This window comes from Arvicanthis niloticus, chromosome 6 (genome assembly GCF_011762505.2).
Source record: "Arvicanthis niloticus isolate mArvNil1 chromosome 6, mArvNil1.pat.X, whole genome shotgun sequence".
NCBI classification, from domain to species: domain Eukaryota; kingdom Metazoa; phylum Chordata; class Mammalia; order Rodentia; family Muridae; genus Arvicanthis; species Arvicanthis niloticus.
In genome coordinates, this window is record NC_047663.1 from 21150003 (window position 1) to 21175052 (window position 25050).

A 25050-nucleotide genomic window follows, 5' to 3' on the forward strand; every position below is an offset into this window, starting at 1 on the left:
CCACACCTTCCCCACCACAGGCCCCCAGCTGCTGTCCAGACCGGAAGGGAGTCTCTTCCTGCTCACTTCCTGGAGCTGGGTTTGGATAGCTGCAGGAAAGGCCCCTCCCTGTGAGGAAAGAGTATAGGAACATGGCCTTCATGTGGACGCAGAGGGCAGGTGAAATGAACTGAACGGCAGGGCCGTCTAGATTCTTCAAGCTTTGTTGCCCAGTATCGATGGCCTGTAGGACTATCATCGACACAGACCGCACTAGGAAGGCAATATTGTACAAAAACATATTTTATTTTAAAGACTATAGACATTGTGCCATGAGTCCCCTTTGCCTTCATTTCCACCAATCCAAAAGTCCGTGGGAGGGATGAAACTAAGTGGATAGGGAGGGGAGGGGAGGTTCCTGGTTCCAGCAGGGGAAAGGGAAAAGATGGCTGCTGAGAAATGGACCCTAGGCCTGGGCATCACCGTCTTTACTCCTCCAAATCACAAGAGTAACAAGGAATGGGATGAGGCAGATGGGGGCTATGATCATGGCCAGGAGCACATCCTCTGGGGGATCAGAGAAGGTGGGCTGCACCAGGGAGCAGTTGGCAAAGTGTATCAGGTGAGCGTCAAGGATGATACTTTCTGCCAAGGGATTTGGGAAGCCCAGGCCAAACTTGTCTGCCTCGTACTCCAGGCAATATTGCAGGTTGCTGTAATACCTGGGGAGCGGTAGGGGATTTGAGTGACGGAAGGATTGGGCCCAGGGAGAAGGATGTCCCACCCACAAGGAACAGGTCCAACTCCTGGCCTAAGCCATCCTTCAACACTGCCCCTACCTGCTAATCAAAGTCCAGTTGCACCAGTCCTTGACAGAGTCCATGCAACTCTTGTAATAATACCAGCAAGATAGGACATTTGTTTCATAGTCTTCTATCTTCCCTGTGGGGACATAGGCTTCACAATGACCACACCCCTGGCCCTCCCTCCAAGCCTTCCAATCCAGGTATTTCCAAAGTACAGTCCTCTGCCTTCAGAGAAGGGAATCCCTCTGAAAAGGTCCCTAGCAGGACACTTGGGACTGAGAGAAGCGTTCTCTCTCAGGACTCTGTGGCTCAGGAATCCTGTAATGGCAACCATGTGCATATTTCCTTTCCCAGCCTGGCAAGCATATCCACATACACCTAGTCTTGCTCTTCTTACCCCAACTGGGGCAAGACACTGGCCTGTGGCTTTTTGAGATGATAGGGAGAAAGACCATAGGAACCCCAAGAGATACCAGAGAGGTTAGCCGGTTGTCTTGTGAAAGGATCCCCTACCCCGTGCTGGATTTATCCTTCCACCTGGTCTTTTTCCCACAGACTTAGGCACTCACCCTTTGACAGAGGGCTGTCCTCGGTGGGATGAGATTGATTCAGGGACTCCGGAGAGGATGAGACAGCTGTATAAAGAAATGAACGGGAAGGGTGGGATGACATGGGGAGAGAGGTCTGAACAGCAGTGCCTGTATATGGGTAGTGACTAAGGCCCTGGGAAATCAGCACTGCTTTGGAACATAAAGAGGAATAATCTCCCCACCTCCCCCATGAGATTGTCCTATTGAGGAAAGGGAGTGGCTGGTACCAGCTGAGTCCAAATTACACCCGGGTCCAAAGCCCCTTCCCTCTTTGTCAGTCCTGAAGCGTCTAAGACCTCTCCGCCCGGTCCGGGTAGGCACCCCAGCTTTTCTTAAGTAGAAAGCAGCTTAAATGGGAAGTAGACGGTCTGCGTCAAACCAGAGATGTGTTCAGGACCCATCTGCAAATCAGAGCTGCTCCGCACATCGGTTTGGTACACAGAGTGGTCCCGTGCTGGCCTCTATGGCCCAGGGCCCTTCCCCTCCCAGACCTCCCGCATCTCCCACCCGGGCCCCGACGCTGCGCTCACCGCCCAGCAGCAGCAGCAACAGCAGCAGCGGAGCAAGGCAGAGCGCTGCCGGCCACTGGGCGCGGGTCACGCCGAGCCGAGATCCACCCGGGGCGCGCTCTACTCGGAGCCGGGCCATCACGCCTTGGGCGAGATGGCGAGGAGGGGCGGCGGAGCTGAGCTGGCCCGGGCGGGGGCGCCTATATCCCCGGCCCGAGCCGCAGGAAGCCGCGCCGCTTCCTCGGAGGGGTTGGCACGCCGGCGGCCACGTGGGGGGCGGGCTGCAGGGGGAGTCACTGCCGCACCCGCGCCTTGCTCGGCCTGGAGCGCCCTGGCCCACCCTCTCTTCCAGCTTGGGCTGCGGGGCTGGACAGCTCCCCCTGTACCCCATGAACCGGGATCCACTTCCCACCCCGGATTAGCTCAAGTCTCCCAGCATCAGCCGAGGGATTCCAGTCGCTCCCTCCTTCTCGCACCGGAGGGGTGGGGACCAACTGCTGTCCCGGACCTGAGGAAGAACGAGGCGGTTGGGAGCTCCAAAGGCCTCCGATGTCTTGGTTTCTGAGGCGGGGGGTTTGGGGAAAGTGGCGTCAAGAGCTGCGCCCGCCCTGCTTTCTTTTCCCAGGGAACACCCACTGATGTCTGCCAAAATCTGAATAGGAGAGGGGCCTGGCCCTACTGAGAAAGAGAGAAGGTCTGGGAAGCAGGGTAGGGAGGAGGTAAAGTCTAAATAACCCCCCTTCAATGCAAATTCCGGGTCCTTCACCCACAAACCTGATATTGGAGTGCAAAAAGTAAGATGACTACATTTCCAGGAAAATGGCCACCCAGGTTGCTAGAAAGGAGATACTAAAACTTCCAATGCGCCTCTTGGTGTTTGAGGTGAGTTGTGGTTGTTGTTGTTGTGGTTGCTGCTGCTGCCTCCACCACCGCTTTGGGTGGAACCTCAGCCCCAAGGCAAGCATATTATCACCATCACTGGTTTTATGGAGGAGGCAGCTAAAGCTCAAGGAGAGACCCCAGGACTCAACTGAAAAGTTCTGTTCCTAAATCTGTCTTCCCACTCCCCAACTATAGAGCCGTGGGGTCTACAATCGCAGCAGTCCAGCAGTCGTTGGCTTCTCATGCACTATTAGGACCTTGTTCTCCTGCTCTGGAGGAATCTCCTTTATGGAAAGAGACTGCACTCACTCCACAGAAGCTGGGTTTTCTTTTTTCCTTTCCTGAGTGACTTAGCTAAGGTCACATTTTACTGGGAAGCCCCAAGGCTCAGTCTAGGCCCCCAGGGACCCTGTCAGCTATCACAACTCAGCTGTTGCTGTATATTGGGCCAGCTATCCATTAGCCTGAATTAGCCCGGGGGCTTGTTTGGTCGCACTTTTCAACTTCAGGCACACAGCTGTCGGCACAAAACTTTCCCAATTACTCCCAGACATTGACCCTTGAACTCAGCTGTTGCTGTTGTCCCAGTTTACTGATCCCTGTCCACCAAAGTTATCTTTTATGGTCTTTCCTTAAAAAAAAAAAAAAAAAAGCAAGCATCTCAGAACTGCCAGCTGCTGCATCATGGCCACAAGCAGCTGGAATTAATTATAGGCAGCTATAAGGGGTTGGAGGGGGTCCTCTGAACACCTCAAAGTTCTGTTGGTAAGGATCATTCTTTCAAAGTTGCAGAGAGCCAGGTAGCCTCAGAGCCACTTCAAACTGGGGACCAAGGCTTGCTAGCTCTTTCTTTCTCTCTTCTCTCTCTCTCTCTTTCTCTCTCTCTCTTTCTCTCTCTCTTTCTTTCCTTCTTTTTTCCTTCTGTTTTCTTTTTTTTGGTTTTTCGACACAGGGTTTCTCTGTATAGCCCTGGCTGTCCTGGAACTCACTCTGTAGATCAGGCTGGCCTCGAACTCAGAAATCCGCCTGCCTCTGCCTCCCAAGTGCTGGGGTTAAAGGTGTGCGCCAGCACCACCCGGCTTATATCTTTCATTCTTCAAAGAATTGCCCTTTTATTCTTTACATTTTAAATACTTTTTAATGTGCGTATGTGGGTGTGAGTGCACGTGTGTGTGTGTGTGTGTGTGTGTGTGTGTGTGTGTGTGTGTGTGCAGGTGCCTGAAGAAGCCAGAGTAGAGTATGGAGGTCCTCTGGAGCTGAAGTTACAAGGGAGTGTGAGCCACATGATATGAATGCTGGGAACTGAACCTCCTTCCTGTGCAAGAGCAGAAAATGCCCTTAACCACCAAGTGATAAGTGATCTCCCTAGCTTGCTTGCTTTTCTTTCTTCCTTCTTTCCTTCTTCCCTTCCTTCCTTTTTTCCTTCCTTCCTTCTGGATCAGTATCTCATAAAGTCCCAACTTGCTTCAACACAGCCAAGGAAGACCTTGAATCCCTGACCTACCTGCCCCACTTCCTGAGTATTGGGATTACTAGTGTTCACAGCCACACCCAGTTGATGCTGTGCTGAGGATAAAATACAGGGCCTCAAGCATGCTAGGCAAACTCTCCATCCACTGAGCTCCTTCCCGGCCCAGGACTGCCCTTTTCAAGAAGGAAACTTGGCCAAAGAAGAGGTGTCTGGGCCATGAGATTGAGACGAAGAAAGGAAGAAAGATTGAAAGGTGAGAAAGGAGAAACAGAAAGCAAATAGAAGACATTTCCACTTCATGGGACCAGAAGCACCAGAGCCACTGTGTGTTGGAGCTGGGTCCCGGTCAAGGTTAAAGGTGACCAAAGCAAATGTGGTTTTAAATGGGATAGCTTGTATAATGGATAAAACAACAAATACTGAGGAGGACACTGACCAGGTCCAGCCTCTCTGTGGAACCATGGATATCTTCCTATCTCTGGAGCTCAGAATTTTCATTAGTAAAATGGTCTTAGGACCAAAGGGGTAAAAATATAGGTTGCTTGGTATTAGAGCAATTGTTCACTGGGACTTGGGGTTGAATCTGCATTGCGATTGATACTGAACCTCCAAAGAACGATTTGGGATTTTTCTAGATGTAAGCACTTAGTGCATTTGGGAAAGCAAATGTTTATCACCTGTCACATCTCACTAACATTCAGAAATTAAAATTTCTCCACAATTCACTTTTGTCGGGTTTTGTTTTTTGAGACAGGGTTTGTCTACATAGCCCTGGCTGGCCTTGAACTCACAGTGATCTGACTACCTCTGCCTCCCGAGAACTGGGATCAAAGGCATGTGCCACCACAGCCAACAATTCACTGTTTTTTTTTTTTTTTTTTTTTTTAAATTAAAGATTTAAGTTAGCATAGAAAATAGTGGGCTTTATAAAGATTGTCCTGGGGCTGGAGAGATGGTTCAGTGGTTAAGAGCACTGATTGCTCTTCCAGAGGTCCTGAGTTCAATTCCCAGCAACCACATGGTGGCTCACAACCATCTGTAATGGGATCTGATGCCCTCTTCTGGTGTGTTTGAAGACAGTGACAGCGTACTCACATAAAATGAATCTTTAAAAATAAATAAATATTGTCATACCTTGGTCATGTTCGCTCACACTGTCCCCTGCCACCTTTCCATTCTCATGACTCCCCCATCCTTTTCTTTGCATGTCAAACCCTCATATGTGTACAAACACCAATACACCGAGTTAAGTCTATATTTTATTCACTTATTTTTATTTGGGGGGGGAGAGGGAGAGGGTTGAAACAGAGACTCCCTGTGTAGCCCTGGCTGTCTTGGAATTCACTGTGGACCAGGCTGGCCTTGAACCCAGAGATCTACTCACCTCTGCATGGATTAAAGGCATGTGCTGACACTAGCCAGTTACAGTTAGTGTTCTTAACTGCTGAGCTGTCTCCAATTCAACCTAGATCCATATCTTTTTGTTTGTTTGGTTGGTTGGGATTTTTGTTTTGTTTGTTTGTTTGGTTTGGTTTTCAAGACAGGATTTCACTTTGTAGCTCTGGCTGTCCTGGAACTCACAGCGATCGACCTGCCTCTACCTCCCCAGTGCTGGGATAAAGAATATGTGTGACCATCACTCAGCTTTTAGATTTTTTTTTTTTTAAGATTTTATTTATTTGATGTGAGTACACTGTCACTGTCCTCAGACACACCAGAAGAGGGCATCAGATCCCATTACAGACGGTTGTGAGTCACCATGTGGTTGCTGGGAACTGAACTCAAGACCTCTGGAAGAGCAGTCAGTGCTCTTAACCACTGAACCATCTCTCCAGTCCCAGTTTTTAGATTCTCAAATGAAGAAAAACATGATGTTATAGACTGGTCATGGTGGTGCATGCCTGTTATTCTGTAGGCAGAGGAAGGAAGATGGTTGGGTGTTCCAAGCTAGCCTGATCTACATGTTCCTGGCCAGCAGAGCTACTTAGCCAAACCCTCCCTCAAAAAAAAAAAAAAAAATGGTGACAAAGGAACAAAACACACACAAATAAGTACTTTAAAAAATGTAGACTTACTTACTTTATTATTTAATGTGTAGGAACATTTTTTCTACATGTATGTATGTGCACAGTGTGTGTGCCTGGTGCCCACAGGGAGCAGAAAAGGGTGTCTAAACTCTTGGAACTGGAGGTACAGATGGTTGAGAGCCACCATGAGAGTACTGGGAACTGAATCCAGGTCCTCTGCCAGAGCAACAAGTGCTCTAAAGCAGGGAGTCATCTCTCTAGCCCCTGGAAATCCTCCCTATTGTCTAACCTCTTTCCTTTTACCATCTCATTTAACCCATTCCTCCCCTCCAATAACCCCTGTGGGGACTAAATGGGAATACTTGGTCGCTAGTGGGTAGAACTGTTTGGGAAAGATTAGGATATATGGTCTTTTTGGAGGAGGTGTCTCACTGGAACGTCAGGGGAGGCTTTGGGGTTTCGAAGGACTCACGCGATCTTTGGGTTTTATTGCTGTGAAGAGACACCATGACCAAGGCAATTCTTATAAATGAACACATTTAATTGGGGTAGGCTTACAGTTTCAGAGGTTCAGTCCATTATCCTCCTGGTGGGAAGCATGGCAGCATGTGGACAGACTTGGTGCTGGAGGAGCTGAGCGTTCTTCTACATCTTGATCCTTCAGGAGACTCTCTTCAGCAGACAGCCCGGAAGAAACGCTTCTTCGCACTGGGCTGGGCACTAACATAGAGATCTCAAAGCCCACCTACACTGTGACACACTTCCTATAAAAAAGCCACACCTCCTAAAAGTACCATTTTCCATGGGCCAAACATATTCATTGCCATTCCCAGTGTGCTCTCCCTGAGTTGTGAATAAAAATATAACTCTAATGCTTAGATTATCCAAAGGCTTATATATTTAGTAATGATCAATAACAAGATGCCCTTATGATCAGAGGTGTAACCCAATACCCAACCTAGATATACCAACTACCTTTGACTGCTACAGACAAGTGAATATCAGCCCCCATGTCCACTTCTCTCATTCTGTCTCTCCCTTAGCTCCACCTCTTCCTCCTCCTCCTCCCTTACTCCTCCTCTTCCTTTCCTTACTCCTCCCACCTTAGCTCCTCCTACGTGTTAGTTGTTCCTTCACTAAGGTATCATGGGACCCCAACCCTCTGAAATTCTAAACCAAATTAAATGCTTCCTTTGATAAGTTTTTTGGCTGTGATGTTTTATCACTACAATAGAAAACTAAGTCTCCCTTCTAATTTTACAATGCCCCCCCCCTGCTCTGTTCTCTGCCTCCCTCTTCTCTCTCTCTCTGTGTCTCTCTCTGTATATCTCTCTCTCTCCCTTTCTCCACCCCTGCTCTGTGTTTAAATCTAGATACTATAGATGAGAGAAAGCATGCAGTATTTGTCTTTTTGAGCCTGGCTTATTTCTCTTTACATTGTGATCTCTAATTCCTTCTTCTTTTCTGCAAATGGCATGAGTTCATATTTTTTTTAATGGCCAAATAAAACTCCCCCGTGTATGTGTCACGTTTCCTTGTCTATTATTTTTTCTTTTAATTTATTGTTTGTTTTGTTGCTGTTTTAGAGATAAGGTGTGACTCAGGAGCTGCCATGACATGACATTTTCTTTGCTTTTATTTATTATATTACTGGGGGGTGGGGAGGGTATAGGCACATTCCTGCCACAGCACACACGTGGAAGCCAGAAGACAGTTTTGGGAGTTGGCTCACTCTTTCCGTCTTTACTTGGGTTCAGGAGATTGAAGTCTGGCAGTCAGGGTTGTACAGCAAGGGCTTTACCATTTTGCCAACACTTAACTTACATCACTTTTTAAAATCCGTTTATAATAAAAATTGAAGCTGGCTCCATTTCTCAGCTATGGTGAACAGTGCAGCAATAAACATGTATGTGCAAATATGACTGTGCTAATGTGACAGAATCTTTTGGGATATTCCCAGGAATGATATAGCTGGATTATATGGTAGTCCCATTTTTTATTTGATTTTTTTTGAAGGATCTTTATATTCACATTGACACAAAGGACAACCTATTAAAGTCATTTGTGGCTAGGTGTGGTGGTGCAGGCATTTAATCCTAGCATTTGAGAGGCAGGTGTATCTCTTGAGAGTTCAAGACCAACCTGGTCTACAAAGAAAGTTCCCAGCCACGGTTACCCACTGGGATCTTGCCTCTAAAAAGCAAAAAACGTAATAGACATTTCTGAACTTGGGAGTCCAAATCCTCCTGGGCAGAATCTGTGAGTTTCCTTGTCTATTGATTTCTCTTCTCTGGTTTTCCCACAGCAGTTGGGTATTTGGGTGTTGTCTTAGTTAGGGTTTTACTGCTGTGAACAGACACCATGACCAAGACAACTCTTATAAGGTCAACATTTAATTGGGGCTGGCTTACAGGTTCAGAGGTTCAGTCCATTATCATCAAGTTGGGAGCATGGCAACATCCAGGCAAGCATGGTGCAGGAGGAGCTGAGAGTTCTGCATCTTCATCTGAAGACTGGTAGGAGAACTGACTTCCAGGCAGCTCGGATGAGGGTCTTAATGCCCACACCCACAGTGACACACCTACTCCAACAAGGCCACACCTCCTAATAGTGGCGCCCACTGGGCCAAGCATCTTCTAACTATAACTGATGTTTTCACTGAGTCCTTGGATGCATCCTGGTAACTAACGATCTCTTGGGAAGAAGAAGGTCCTCTGAGGCAGACAGGGGACTTAGACTTCAGCTTCCTCTTCAGAGAAGCTATGGGAGACAAGTCCATGATCCTCAGCAACTGGAAGAACAAGCTTCACAAGAGACCTAGCTGGTTCTGTCACCGTCACAGAAGTTCTTTGTTTTTCCTCCATAAGGGTTATTGCTCTTTCCAAGTCCACTCCTGCTATTAATTATGTACTGAGTGGAGGTGATGAGAGATGGCTTGGCAGGTCAGCAGGTAGGGTTCAATCCTGGGGTCCTACATGGTGGAAGGAGAGAACTGACTCTCTTACAAGTTGTCCTTTGTCCTCCATAAATGTGCCATGTGCATACACATACACACATACATACAAAATAGTAAATAAAATGTAATAAAAATTAAAACAATCACATGCACATATACAACTTTGTTTTGTCTGGCTTTGTTCTGTTTTTCCAAGAGAAGGTCTCAGTCTGTAGCAAAGGCTAACCTGGTGTTGGGGTTAGTCTTGTGTGCTATGTATTTAGAAGCTGAGTTTTGTGCCCCTGTCTGGGCTGTAACCTGATCTTGGGGCACTGTATTAACCTACGTACTGTAAAGAGTACTCCCTATTAGTTCCTGACTGGCCAATAAATGGCTGGGGCCTATAACTGGGCAGAGAGGACGGGAAGGCAGGACTAAGAATCAAGTGAGAAACTTTAGGAGACCATGAGAAAGAAGGAGAGGAGTCAGAGGAAGGAGGAGGTCAATATTAGACAGACGGACCCTCAGGAGCACATACATGACCAAGAAAAAGTGGACCCTGAGGACAGGCTGATGGAGCAGAGGCAGCCTGGGAGATGCCAAGTTGGCAAGTGACTGGCATTTGTGTGGTTTTGAACAGGTAGAAGAATTAGAGCAGCTCCAACTCTGCCCAGCACGATGCCTATAGCGTACTAATAAATTGTAGTGTTTCTGTGTCATTTAACTGGGAACGTATGGACAAGAAGTAGGGTAGAACTCACACACACACACACACACAGACACACACACACACACACACACACACACACACGATTTTTTTTTTTTTTTTTTTGGTTTTTCGAGACAGGGTTTCTCTGTGTAGCCCTGGCTGTCCGCGAACTCACTCTGTAGACCAGGCTGGCCTCGAACTCAGAAATCCGCCTGCCCCTGCCTCCCAAGTGCTGGGATCAAAGGCGTGCGCCACCACTGCCTGGCCACACAATAGGATATTAAGGAGTTAGAAAAAAAAGGCATATTTAACACTCACAAAAGTAATTACATTCAATAGGCTGGAATTCACTGTATAATCCAAACTGACCTCAAACTAACAGCAATCCTCCTGGCTCAGCTTCCCAGGTGCTAGGATTGCAGACATAAACAGCCACCTCTAGAAAAAAAAAAGGTTTTTTTTAATTACAAATAACATACAAGTGTATACTAATTGCAGAGTATTTAAAACAGAAAACTTTATACCCCTACTCCTGTCTTACCTTCTCAACATTTTTTTTTTTTCTTGGTTTTTCGAGACAGGGTTTCTCTGTGTAGTCCTGGCTGTCCTGGAACTCACTCTGAAGACCAGGCTGGCCTTGAACTCAGAAATCCGCCTGCCTCTGCCTCCCAAGTGCTGGGGTTAAAGGCGTGCGCCACCACTGCCCGGCTTCTCAACATTTAAAAAATTTTAAAAACAAATTTTCCTGGCCAGGCATGACAGCACATACTTTTGATCTCAGCACTAGGGAGGGAGGCAGAGGAAGGCAGATCTCTGTAAGTTTGAGGCCAGGCTGGTCTACAAAGAGAGTTCCAGGACAGCCAGGGCTACACAGAGAAAACATAAAAAACTATTAATAATAATAACTATCATCATCATTATTACTTATTGGGCATAGTGGTACACACCTTTAATCCCAGCACTCAGGAGGCAGAGAGAGGCAGGTGGATCTTTGTACGTTTGAGGCCACCTTGGTCTACAGAGAGAGTTCCAGGACAGCTAGGATTATGTAGAGACCCTATCTGAAAAAAATTTAATAATAATAACTTTATGTATATGAGTGTTTTGCCTGCATATGCATACTTGGTTGTAGCTGCCTGCAGCTACAGGTAGTTGGGTTCACCTGAAAGGAAAGTTGGGAATGAAAGGGGAATGGAGGGCGAGAGAAAACATGGGGCCAAGGTAACATATTCTGATCAAGGCCCGAAGTTTAATATTTTGCTTTCACATATAAAGGTAAAGCCCCACCCCCAGAGTCTCTTCTCAGCCCAAAGGCTGGGTGAGGGGATAGCAGCCCCCGGGTGGCAAGGCAAGCTCAGCAGGCGGTCCATTCTTCTTAGCTCCTGTAGCAGACTGAGGGCAGTGCCTCCTAGGTCCTATTGTTTTGGTCTACTGTGGTAAATGGTTCAGGCCTGCTCAAGGCTGGGGGGGGGGGGGGGGGGGAAGGGCACACTTGGTGCCTGTGTAGGTCAGAAGAGGGTATTGGATCTCCTGGATCTCCTGGTATTGAAGCTACAGATGGTTGTGAGCCACCATAGTGGGTGCTAGGAACTGACCCTGGGTCCTCTACAAGAGCAACAGTGTTTTTAATATCTAAGCCATCTCTCTCTCTAGCCTTACATATGTTTTAGATGAAAGCAAAACATAAATGAGATTTCATATATCTTTTATTCAATTACTTTAAATTTTTTATTGCACTTTTTTTTTATTTGTGTGTGTGTATGTGGTGCTCACACCACAGCATGTCAGTAGACAACCTGTCAGAGTCCATTCTTTCTTCTACCACGTGGAGCCCAGGGATTGAATCAGGTTGTCAGACTCAGCCAGCAGATACATTTATCTGCTGAGCTATCTTGCCAGCCCATTCAGTGCCTTTTTCCCCCATAATGTACTAGTATGTCTTGAATAGCGTCCATGTTAATGCATATAGATATATCTCTTTCCTTTTAACCATGGCAGGGTGTTTTCACTTTTTGCTTTTATATTCGTCAGAGTCCTGTGTTTAAGGCTCTCACACAGTCCTTTCTTCTGCTGTTCCCACCCCACTCCCTATGTCCCAGTGCTTGCAAGCAGAAGGATCTGGTTTGGATCCAGCTGGACACTATCCTGAGATTTCTTACCCCAGTGTAGATTGATTCCTTCTGAGCAGGGGAACTTACTGCCATATGAGTTCGCTTCTTGTTTCAGGCCAACGGCCATCTTGCCCGGAGCAAAGAGAGGGGTGACTCAACTCTTTGAAGGGGTGCCATTTATACTCTTTAAACTCCCCTTACACACCCACAAAGTCAGAACAACACAGAAGGGAGTCAAAAGTACCAGAGGCCTCCTACACTGTGAAATCCTGTGTGGAGCATCCTGCCGTTAGTTTACACATTGCTGGCTTCTTCCCCAGCTGACGGCAAAATAAAAAGCAGAGCACATGAGAAGATGGAGGGCGGGGGGCGGGGGGAGAAGCAGGGTAAGGGAAAGCAGAAGTCCTGGCTGGAAGGGGCCGATCCTCTCAAATCATAGAGGAGACAGACTTCTTCAGGGGGGAAAAACCGGCGCCAGGGAGGAGAGGAGCTATCAGCATGGAGCCAGCTGGCTCGGAGAAGGGAGATGAAGTGGGTAGAGACACAGGATTTCTCCATCCAGTCTCCTCATCCCCAGGAGGCTGGCACACCTAGTGTGACACCCAGGTATTTCTCAGGGTATTTCTCAGGATAGTTCTCGGAGGAAAATTGGTTCCTAAGTTGGTAAAGGGCAAAGGGTTGGGCCTCCAGTTTAACAGAGGTGTGAGCTTAAAATGGAGCAATCTGTTTGAAGAACTACGTTTCCTATACTGCGTTTTCAGGGCCTGAGTGTGTTATGCCCTGTGTTGTATAATGAATGAACTATAAAGATGATCCCTGAAAGAATAGTCTTCTCATGCTATATAACATCCAGGCTCCTTGGGGTGGGTGCTAGGACATAGGGATGGCCTCACAGGACAGCTCTGAGGAATAGGGAAGGAGACAGCAATCCTGGCATCTGGCACTGGGTCTCAGCAGCACTGAGAGTCCCAGGTATTGAGAGGCTATCACATTTCAACGTTACTGTATGCTTTCTTCCAGCACCGGGGATTTGATAGTAGGTACCATTCATGGAACACTTCTGGGGAGTTACAGTTTATGTCTCTGACACTTTTTTGGTGTTCATATATGGTGCTTGGATTTGAATCTATGGTCTTGTGTATGTTAGGTGAGTGTTCCACCAAACAGCTATATTCCAAACCCCTTTGCGCACACATCCTTTTTCTTGATTTATTTTTCATTTTTATTTATGCATATGTGTAAGTGCCTGCATGTATGTATGTACACATGTTTTGGGCATGCTGGCACTCACTTTTAATCCCAGCACTCAGGAAGCATGAGCAAGCTGAGCTCTGTGCTTTAGTTCAAGGCCAACCTGGCCTACATGTGGAATTCTAGACTAGCAAGAGCTATACAATGGAACCTGGTCCCAGAATTAAAAAATAAATAACATCGGGGGCTGGAGAGATGGCTCAGTGGTTAAGAGCACTGATTGCTCTTCCAGAGGTCCTGAGTTCAATTCCCAGCAACCACATGGTGGCTCACAACCAACTGTAATGAGATCTGATGCCCTCTTCTGGTATGTCTGAAGACAGCAACAATGTACTCACATACATAAAAGAAATGAATCATTAAAAAAAAAAACAAAAGAACATAAAAAATAAATAAATAACATCAGAATTATATTCTCTGTAGCTGCCTGTGGCCACGAGTCAACTGGGTTCACCTGAAAGGGGGGCTGGGAATGAAAAGGGAAGGAGGGTGAGAAGAGATGAAGCCAAGACAAAGTTCTCTGATCAAGGCTCCAAGCTTTAATGTTCAGCTCTCAATTTAAAGGGGAAGGCCCAACCCAAAACCCCTCCTGGTTTCAGAGATGGGTGGGATAATCCGTAATCCGTTCTAGGTCAAGGCAGGAGATGTCTCCAGCAATCCGTTCTAGGTCAAGGCAGGAGATGTCTCCAGCAAGCCCAGGGGGGGCAGTTCTGCTTCTGTGTTCTGTGCAGCTAAGGTGGGTAACTCCACCTAGATCCTATCACTTGGTCTGTTGTGGCAAACAAGGTCTCTCAGGCCTGCTCAAGGCTGGGGGAAGGGCACAATTCTCAATCAGAAATGAGAAGACAGTTGAGGTACTAGCAGAGCCAAGATTTGAACCCAGGGCAGCTTGATGCTAAGGGCTGTGTCTTAACCATATGCTTTGTCACCCACTTCTTTTTTATTTTTTTTAAAGATTTATTTATTTTATTTATATGAGTACACCATATCTGTCTTCAGACACACCAGAAGAGGGCATCAGATCTCATTACAGGTGGTTGTGAGCCACCATGTGGTTGCTGGGAATTGAACTCAGGGCCCCTGAAAGAGCAGTCAGTGCTCTTAACTACTGAGCCATCTCTCCAGCCCCTATCACCCACTTCTTATCCCAGATTAAAATCCTATTTCCTACTAGGTCTTTTTTTTTTTTTGGGGGGTGGGGGGATCCAGTACTGGGTACTGGGGTTAGTCTCAGGGTTTCTGTCATACTAAACAGTCTCTGCAGTTGAGCTATACCACCAGCCCTCTTTACTGAGTTCTGAGAGGAAAACAGACATGGGTTCTTTCTTTCTTCCTTCCTTCTTCCCTCCCTCCTCCTCCTTCTTCTTCCTCTCTCTTTCTCTCTTTCTTTTTTTCTTTCTTTCTTTCTCCCGGGAGCAGATAGACTCATCTGGAAATAAGGCATATGTGCAAACTGCTTTCCCCTTCCTTCTCTGACCCAGACTGGACCATGACATCATATAATAGAGGCTGTTTTTCGAGAAGAACCCAGGCCGGATTTACAAGAATGCCAGTCAGACAGCGTGACTGAGAAGGACCATGGCCAAAATGACCACAGCATACGCCCTGCTATGCTGAGAACACAACTAGTCCCTAAGTACCTGAGGCTGACTCATTGTCACTCTCAGGATCCAATGCCAGATGCAAAGACTGCTGTGACCCTCGCCCTGTCCCTCATGGCTGGCCTATGACACCATCCTCAGTCTTGGTGTAGTAGTAATGTGGTGGCAGTGGGAGTGTAGAGTGAAAAATTATAAAGGCCATTTTATGAAATATGTGTAAATTTTTCGCCTTAGACCTTGGGCAGAAAAGCACCTGCCAGCAGGTTTGGGCCCATCTAATTAGTTACAGAGGAGGGGGAGTTACAAGACAAAGGCCTGTTAAAAACATCCCAGAAACTGACTGGCCAAGGGAGGAACTACACCCTGCCCCCATGGTATGGCCTACTAGTGTTCAAAAAAAGTAAAACAACCAATCCTGTGCACCCGCTCGAAAGTTCGCTTTTTCCCCACCCCGCCCATATATAAGCACTAGACCCCTGAGCCAGGAGGTCAGTCCCTCTATCCCCTATGTGAGATATGGGGATATGGGCTGGCCCAGAGCTCTGATTTAATAAACCACCTCATGTGCTTTACAGCAAGATGGTCTCTCGTGTGTCCTTTGGGTGCGTGCTATCCTGTGACTTAAATGGACCTCCCTTCTGGGGAGTCCCGGACCTTTCAGGAGTAAGGGAATACCTGGCAGGCCCATGCTGAGGTGTCCCTCTGAGGAATCAGGCCAAGTGACAGATTTAATAATAAAGATTTATTGTGGGAAAAGAGAGCGAAAGGGTAGAGGCAGAGAAATGGGGGAACAGAGGACAGAAAGAGAGGAAGAGAGCAAGAGAGGTCTGCCAGGAACATGTTGGAACAGAGTGGGAAAGACAGTAGAAGAAGAAGGGCAGCTGAAGTATGGAGCAGTCCTCTTATATGTTGCCATACCTGGTTCGCACTTGGCAGTGGATGTGACACAAGCTGTTGCTAGGTAGAAGTTGGGCAGAGCCTAGCGGAATTGAATGTTAACCAATACTAAGAGCACGTTTTGCTCTTGGAGCTTAGTTCCCAGCACCCACGTCAGGCAGCTCACAACCTCCTGTAACTCTAGCTCCATGTTTGATACTCCTTCTGGATCTTCTGGATCCAGAGGTCCTGAGTTCAATTCCCAGCAACCACATGGTGGATCACAACCATTTGTAATGGGACCTGATGCCCTCTTCTGGTGTATCCGAAGACAGCGACGGTGTACCCACATACATGAAATAAGTAAATCTTTAAAAAACAAATAAATAATGCTGGGCAGTGGTGTCGCACGCCTTTAATCCCAGCACTTGGGAGGCAGAGGCAGGTGGATTTCTGAGTTCGAGGCTAGCCTGGTCTACAGAGTGAGTTCCAGGACAGCCAGGGCTACACAGAGAAACCCTGTGTTGAAAAACCAAAAAAAAAAAAAAAAACCACCTCAATAGGAAGGAATGAAGAAGACTCGATGGAAGGACAGGCAGACAGATCTTGTAGTCTTCTTCATTCAGAATTCTTCTTCCTCCTCCCTGTGCCTGCTTTGTTGTAGGCAGCATTGCTATCTATTTTTGAGGCAAAGTGTCCCTATGTAGCTCAGGCTGGCCTAGAACTTGCAATCCTCCTACCTCAATTTCTTGAGTGCTAGGATAAGTATGCTCTCCTTCTTTTCCCTAATTAAGCCTTAACACATTCAATGGCTAATGAAAATAATAAATGAATCCAATGAATGTTAAGCAAATGTGATATTAATGGCCCATGCATGTTTAACATACAATATCTGCAATACAAGCATAAGTATTATAAGAGCCTTTTTATTCCTCATCTGCAAAATGGGCATTAAGGATTAAAATGTGTTTCAGTGACAAGTTGACAAAGGGTATAGGACTTCTGATGGATGGTCATGATTGTCAACTTGATTAGACTTAGAATCATCTAGGAGACATGCCTGTGGGTATGTCTGTGATTTTGTTTCCAGAGAGGTTCTAGTGTGAATGTGGGCCGTACCATCCCATGGGTTGGGACCCTTAACTGAAACAAAAATAAAAAAGAAGACAGTACCAAGCACCAGCATCCAATCTCACTCTGTTTCCTGACCACCATGTAGGCAATGTGACCAGCTGCTTCATACTATCTAGAGCAGCTCTCACTGTCATGCTCTTCCTGTCATGGTGGACTGTACCCTCTAACTCCATGGTTCTCCACCCTCCTAATGCTGAGATAGTTCTTCACGTTGTGATTACCTCAACCATAAAACTACTACTATCATTTTTTAAAAAGATTTATTTATTTGATGTATGTAAGTACACTGTACCTGTAGACACACCAGAAGAGGGCATCAGATCTCATTACAGATGGTTGTGAGCCACCATGTGGTTGCTGGGAATTGAACTCAGGACCTCTGGAAGAGCAGTCAGTCTCTCTAGCCCCAAAGAACTATTTTCATTGCTGCTTTATAAATGTAATTTTGCTACTGCTACAGGTCATAATCTAAATATCTAATATGCAGGATATCTTCTTATATGCCAGGCCCAGATTAAAAACTGCTGCTCTAACTGTGAGCCAAAATAAAACTTTCCTTCCTTATATTGATTTTTTTTTTTCAGATGTGTTATAGTTTGAATCTGAAATGTCCCCCACAGGCATTTTGAACATTTGATTTCTAGCTGATGGCAGATCTTTGGAGGACTCTGGAAACTTTGGGAGAAACGAACACTGTTTCCCCATATCTCCCTCAACTTCTTTTTTAAAAGATTTATTTATTTTATGTATGTGAATGCTCAATCTGCATGCATACCTGCATGCCAGAAGAGGTCATCAGATCTTACTATAGATGGTTGTGAGCCACCATGTGGTTCTGTGGTTGCTGGGAACTGAACCTCTGGAAGAGAAGCCAATGCTCTTAACTGCTGAGCCATGTGTCCAGCCCTCATTGTCTTCAATCTTGAACCTCCCAGTCTACTGGATTGTGAGGAGCCGCATTCGCCATTAAAAGATGGCGCAGGCTTCTGCTTCCTGGTTCTTCACGGAAGCTTTACTTGAGAATGCGCCTGCGCATGGCACGAAAACCGAGTATGACAATTGGATGAAAGATTTGAGCCAATGAGGGATCTGCACGTCTCCCAAAGCTCTATTTAAGCAGCGGGCTTTCTGAGCTCGGCGTCCTTCCCCTTTTCTCCAGCTTGAAGAGCTGTTCAATAAATGCTGTCAGAAGAATCCTGAGTGTGGCATTCTCCTTACCGGTGAGGCTGCAAGCTACACTGGATGATGCTACACACATTCAGAATCACTCTCCTTTCCTCAGTTACACCTCTCTAGAAACATCATCAAAGAAGTAGGTCACTGAGGAAGGGCCTTTGCACAGTATGTATACAACTATGACCCTGCCTATGGTTTCTGTTTCTTCTGCTTCCTGGTCTACAATAACATGAACAGCCTCTGCCACCTGGTCCGGCCACCAAGGCCTGGGCTGTTCTGTCTACCACGTCTTCCTTTTCTATTGTGATGGGCTGAAACTATGAAACTATAAACTAAATAAAATACATATTTCTTGCCTTAACTTGGTTCTATCAGGTACTATGGTCACAGTGATGTCCAAGTAACTAATACAGGGGATAATTACCGATAAGTTATAAGGCATAAAACACTTAAGAGCAGAATGTTGCAGTAAATCTCCAACCTCAATAAACCTATGCAAAGAACACACAAGTCAGTTACAACACTTATAAGCTGCACACCTACATTGGGCAGATTTACCAATATGCTAATCTATTCCCCAGCTGTGAGATCCCTTGCTACTTGCAGCTTCTTGGGATCATGTGGTTGTAAGGCCCCCACGAAGGGAGGACCTCACCCAAGCCTCAGGAATTTGTGGCCACCCATTAACTCACAAGACATTGAACTTGATGTGATCAGCAAGAGGTATATTTCGATCAGTATACTGAGGTCAAGACCCATGACCCATGCAGGGGCAGTGGGGTCTGACCCCGGGGCTTTGGAGACAGAGCGAATTTAAAGCCAAAAACCACAACTCAGGGGGGAAACCACAACCCAGGGGGAGTAAAGGAGGGCTATTGGAGAGCACCTGTGGAAAGTCCCAGCCCATTATTCAGTTTGTGACAGGGTACAAGGAACAGTCATGGGGAACATTTTGTATAGGCTATTCTCTAAGAGCCTATTCATAATCAACCATCTATCTTGTGGTCAGCCAAGTTCCTGAAACACAGAGCTCATGACCGAGCTGACCTGCACTCTTGGTTCTGCCCAGCCTGCTAGGAGATTTTGAAAAATTTTAACCCTTTCATGGTTATGCTCCATCTTCCTTCTACCTCTTCTTCCTCAAAATCCCTGTCTCCTTGTCTCCCCCTCTACCTTCCTTTCTTCCCTTGCTCTAACACCTCCAGCCCCACCTTTCCCTTCCACTGCCCAATCACAGGCTCTAGCCTTTATTTGACCAGTTAAAATGAGGAGAAGGTTCACCTGAAATCACAGGATCCACTCGCCAGCCATTGGGGCAGCCCCTCTTGAGGAAGCAGAATTAACATCAAAATACAAACAGCACCAAGGCAATCCACAACAGTCTATCTGTAGTACTATTGCTGTTGTTAAGAGCATTCTCAATATGCAGTAAGTAGGCTCAAGTTTGTACCCAGCTCCATTGCTTCATAGGCTGGGAATGGCTTTGTTTGAGGCATCTATCCCCTCTAAGCTGGTTTCATATCTGCCAAATGGGATTACTTGGTGCATCTCACCAGTCAGTATAGATAATACATGCAAAGCTTGTGGCCAAATGCCTGGGATTTTGTGAACATGCATATATCTGAGAAGAAGTTACTGAAGACCCCCATACTCGGGAGACCCTTCCTCAAGCCTCCGGAAAATGCGACCACCCAAAAATCACAAGAAACCATACCTGGATGCAATCAGCAGAGGTTTATTAGGGGAGGCGCCGGCGGTCAAAAACGACAAGCTCTTTAGCTCCAAGAGCAGGGTTTTTGGCCCCGTGTGGTGGGTTAAAGGGTCTTTTATAGCATGGGGTGGGGGGAGGAAGGCATTTTCGCACGCTTACACATGATTGGTTGTTTTACAAATTTTGAACATAGCACTGGGAAGACCAAGGGAGGGGTAACCAAGAACAGTGGAACATTTCAGAGAATCTAGCCCAAATGATCTAGAGTCATGTGAGATCACTCTGCACACTCATTCTTCTCAAAAATGTGGTTTTCACCATGCTATTGTGTCCTATTCTGCCATTTCAGATTACTATCTTTACTTTTTCCGGCTATAGGGCTATGGCCCCACCTAGGTGGTAGCATCTTTATCTGTAGTCAGGAATGCCTTCCTGCCTTGGGCGAGTCTTGGGGAATGTAATCCAGCAAGTGTCCTTCACCTGGAATGTGAAGGCCTGAAATCTTATTTTTAGTTCCGAGTTCTGTAAGGCGAAAAATCTACACATATTTCATAAAATGGCCTTTATAATTTTTCACTCTACATTACCAGGGATGCAGCTCAGTTGGTTGAGCACTTACCCTGGAGCGAGCACCGGGCTCTGTTTGATCTCTAGCACTGGATAAAGCCAGCGATGCTTACCCGTATCTAAACTCTAAAGAGTCGAAGGCAGGAAGATCAGAAATTCAAGGTCATTCTCCAAGACATAGTAAGTTCAAGTCCAGACTGACATGCTCTCACTGTGATGTGTGCTGTCTCACTAAAAATGCCAAGTTTTTAAAATAAAAAAGAAGTGACCCATAATTATAATCACATAAGAATCTGACAGCTATATTTCTAAGTTATTTGGGATCTCTCCAGTCTCATAATTTTGTGTTCATTATATAATACTCTTTTTTATTGTAAATAATATAAATTTTGGACTCAGTTTTAATATGTGTTGGAATTTCAGCTCTCCGTTTTAGCAGCATGAGGCTATGGACCAGGTGGCAATTTCTCTGGGTTCAGTTTCCTTTTCTGTAATTTTGGAATAATAATATCTATTTTTCAGGGTCTTGCAAGCATTATATAAATTCACATTCACTATAATAAATTGTTAAATGTATAAATAAATGTGAGGTGTGTGTGTATGTGTGTGTGTCTCCATGTGAGTACAAGTACCTAGGGCTGCCAGAGAGGAAGTCAGATCCCTGGAGCTAGAGTTATAGGATGTTGTGAACTACCTAATGTAGGTTCTGGGACCTGAACTCTGGTCCTCTGAAAGATCTGTAGCTGGATGACCCATCCTAACCACAGGGTTACACAGACCGGAGTGGGGTGGGGGTGGGGGAGTGTATCCCCTGATAAACTGATACACCAGGAAAGAGAAAAGGGAAGTCACCCAGCCAAAGGACCTCCCCTTTCCTGCCTGGCTAGATTTGTTTGTCTTCCACAGAGACTGTTCCCTGCTGATATGGTGGTCTGTGGAGTGTCTAGCTTTGATTGGCATCTTTAGTACAGAGGAAGTGAGGAGCCCCCTTAACTTTCAGCTATTTCCCTCTGGACCAGCAGACTGGACGCCCTAATAGATTCAGTTTCTGGCGCCACTGGTAAGAGCAGAAAGCCAGGGAGTGGATCCAGAATCATGATGTCAGAGTTAGAAGACCTCAGCAGAGGGAGGGGGTAGTAGGGAATTTCAGAGCATGGGCTAAGGAAGCAGAGTGAAGGCACAACTCCTGGCTGTTCTAGTTTATGGCTGCATAACCTGAGGGAAAGTTCTAGAATCTTATAAACCCTAATTTGTTCAGCTGTAAAAGGAGGAGGAGAATATTCCTGACTCTATGTGAAATGAGAAGATTGCTGTAAAGAAAAGTATTTCACATAGGACCGGGCCCAGGAGAGCTTAATATCTGTCAGCTGTTGTTGTTTCTGTTTTCTCTAGCTCTGCAATTTCACTTTTACAGTTGGAGGCTCCTGGTGGCCAGAAAGGAAGCACAGCTCATTAGCTGACCAGCTGACCAGAGCTACTACCCTGGCGGGGCTATGTCAAAGGTGTGTCCTGAGAGATCAAGGTCCTGCAGTAACTGAGCTGGACTCTGAGAGGGAAATGGGTAGCATCAGCCTAGCTGTGGGGTTGGAACTTTTAGAGTACCGCAGTGCCTCTCTCCCCACCCACCCACACAACCTCCCTGTCAAGCAATCTTAAAGAGGCAAGCTCCTCGGGCTGGAATTATTTATTTAGTAATTAACAAAGGCTGAGGAAGTCCTGTTTAATGTTTTGGCTTGGAGGCTCAGAGTTGAAGTTTCTAACTGCCCTGGACAAGGGTTTATTGTGGGCTTGCTCTTGCTTGCTGAATCAAATGCATTCTTAACTATCCCTAAGCCACTAGGGGCCAGAGGCTAAGTACCTAAGGCAGAAAGTGAGTTTTCCGAGATCAGAGGACAAAGTGTCCAGAGAGGTTTCCAAAATCAAGCCGTGGTTCCAGGCTCCATAATGTCCAGACCTCCACTGGCTTTGGAATTGGATTGGCCCCTAAGCATTCAGGGAGGAGTCTGGCTCTTCCACTGGTCACACCAAGTCCTGGGCAGCAGCCCCAGTTTCTGGTGACCTTCCTGCTGGGCGTTTAGGTTGTGCCTTGCTTTGTTTTCCTGTTTGGTTGCTGACTGCAGGCGGCCTTTCCCTGCTTCTGGGTGGGAACTGGGGGAGGGAGGATGCCTCACGCCCATCTCCACAGCTGTGTTTACACTTCACTGTTGGGGAAATCTGGGGCCTAATCTTTCCACAATCCCTCTGTGTCCCCCTCCAACACTTGCTATTTGATATCCTTGGGGGCTTCACAAGGGAGAGTCAAGACATAGTGGTGGTGTCGCTATCTGAAGGAATCTCAGGTTGGAGAGGAGAATACCTGTTGACATTCTGAGACACCTTATCTTTTTCCCTTTCTACCAGGGATCCAGGACTAACCGGATGAAAGTACACTTAGAACTTGCCCATCCCAGAAGGAGTAGAACACGTGATGTTCCATTTCTAATCACTGGGTTGAACAAAATCTTGCTTTGTGAAAAGGATGAGAGTGTACAGAGTGGGAGCTCTCCCGGGCTTCATTGGGGCCGGTAGTCAGAGACAGAACATGTTAAAACCAATACGATTATACTGAAATACAAGCCAATTAAGGAGGATTTAAGAAAATAGTCAAGTAAATAACCCTTTCCTCCGGGGAGCAAGTTGAGCTGGTATTAATCAGTCTACTTGTGTTGCCAGACTCTCGGCCAAGCCAGGCAGAATGGCTGCCAAGGCAAATGAGGCATTAGGTTTCAGAAATTAAACACATAATTTTATTTTTCCGCAATAGGGGAACTTTCAGAAAAAGAACCAGTCCTATTAGACTGCTCGGCACACTGTGTCCAGGTTCTCCTGGCCCCAGAGGCCTCCAATTTCAGAGCAAGATGCTCAGTGAGAAGCCAGAAGTGACACAGCTATTCCTTTCTCTCTGTAGCTTCCTGGGAGTAGGACAGAGAGGATAGGGTGGCTGGGGGGGTAGGGCCAAGAGGGGAGTAAGGCTGAGATGCTGGTCTTTCAAAGGTCCAGCTGCTGACCACTGGCCAGCAGATGTCATTGTAACCACCCCACCCCCGACAAAGACCTAAAGGGTTGCAAAAGAAAAAGAGATTCAGAAGAAGAGCTGGCCAAACAAAGGCTGGCTGATGGTATCTGGAGGAATATCCTCAGCTGAGAAAGTGCCTGGTCTGGGGGTGGGGTGGGGGGGGATACCTGGCCCAGCCCAAGGAGGAGGAACACACTGGCAAGCAAATTTTCCCCCATGAACCTCCTACTGGAGGATAATGTGGAAAGTTGTGTTTATAGTCCTTCATTGGCAAGGGTTACTAAACCTTGTGGTTAGTCCCATGCCAATTATTGCGGGGAGGAAAGGGGTGAAATTGGGGGTGAAAGAGGAGGACAGCTAGGCTGAATGAGGAGGTGGAACTCTGGCTGGGCTCCCCAACTCTCATCCTCCATATCCCTAGGAATCTTTCCAACTCCCTTTCTTGCCACTCTAGAAACATCCCTGGAACCATGCTGTCTCAGCTAGCTCAAGTGTTTCTTTCTTTCATCTCCACTGTTACTTGGCACACCTCCCAAGGCCAGGTCCCCTCCCTTGGCTTCAGTTATCAGTATGTTGGTGGTTCCCACATCTCTCACTAGTCTCTCTGATATACAGATCTTCTGAACCCCTCTTTAGATAAGGCACATTATTATGAGAAAGTCAGTTATTACCACAATAGGATAGAAGGCAAAGAAGCTAGGGCCCCTTACTCAGCTTGCTCACGGTTAAACGCTTGGTATGTGCTTTCTTTGATCTCAGCTTCTTGTTTTTTCTGCAACTGTACCTGGTTAAGCACCTGACCTCCAGGCAAGATGAGGTTTAGCCCACCTCAGCAAATCAATAGAAGCTCATTTCTCTCTTTGTTGGGAGAAATGTCTGATTTCTTTGGTCAGTGCTGGGTCCTTTCTGCTCCCGAGCTGAAATTCCAGAAAACCTCTGCCAGTGTTCTTGCACATTTGGCTCAATTTTATTTCTATAACTTCAGAGATTCTGTCTCTGGCAACACTTCACTAATTATAAATGCAATGTAATGGGTCTCAAAACGTAGCCACATGCTGTAATTACTTCAAATGTTTTTTTTTAATTTATTTTTATTTATATGAGTACACTATAGCTGTCTTCAGATACACCTGAAGAGTACATCAGACCCCATTACAGATGGTTGTGAGCCACCATGTGGTTGCTGGGAACTGAACTCAGGACCTCTGGAATAGCAGCCAGTGCTCTTAATCGCTTAGCCATCTCTCCAGCCCGCTTCAAATGTTTTTAAAACACTGAAAGCCAAGGCTATCCCCTAGACTGATTAAACATTTTCTTTTTCTGGAAGGTGGTACGCAGACCTCTTCAGTTATTCGAATTCTCCAGATAATCTTAGTATGATCCAAGCTTGAGACCTGAATATCCGACAATACAGAAGGCAGCAGAAATAGAAGAGAATACTATTGCAAATTGCAAATATAAGGGAATGCCAAGCAACGGTGATGCATGCCTTTAATTTCAACACTTAGGAGGCAGATCTCTGAGTTTGAGGCCAGCCTGGTCTACAGAGTGAGCTCCAGGACAGCCAAGGTTACAGAGAAAAAAAAAAAACCCAAAACAACATAAAGGAATACTTAATTTGATTGGTTATTGGACAAATAGATACAAGAGGAAAACAATA

The 25050-nt window shown here is 46.3% G+C and overlaps 1 protein-coding gene and 1 long non-coding RNA gene across 2 annotated transcripts; one reads left to right on the plus strand and one right to left on the minus strand.

Annotated features, from left to right (window-relative positions):
• Positions 1-266: 266 nt before the first annotated feature.
• Ramp2 (receptor activity modifying protein 2) lies at positions 267-2469 on the minus strand. Its single transcript, XM_034506359.2, has 4 exons — positions 1906-2469; positions 1355-1420; positions 819-921; positions 267-701 (listed from the first exon to the last, which is right to left on the minus strand). Exons 1-4 carry the CDS (start codon positions 2273-2275, stop codon positions 446-448), a joined length of 795 nt encoding a protein of 264 aa, XP_034362250.1. The 5' UTR covers positions 2276-2469; the 3' UTR covers positions 267-445.
• Positions 2470-21245: 18776 nt separating this feature from the next.
• LOC143442513 (uncharacterized) lies at positions 21246-25050 on the plus strand. The gene is made up of 3 exons (XR_013110750.1): positions 21246-21395; positions 21750-21837; positions 22736-25050. It is a non-coding gene; the product is annotated as an uncharacterized LOC143442513 (long non-coding RNA).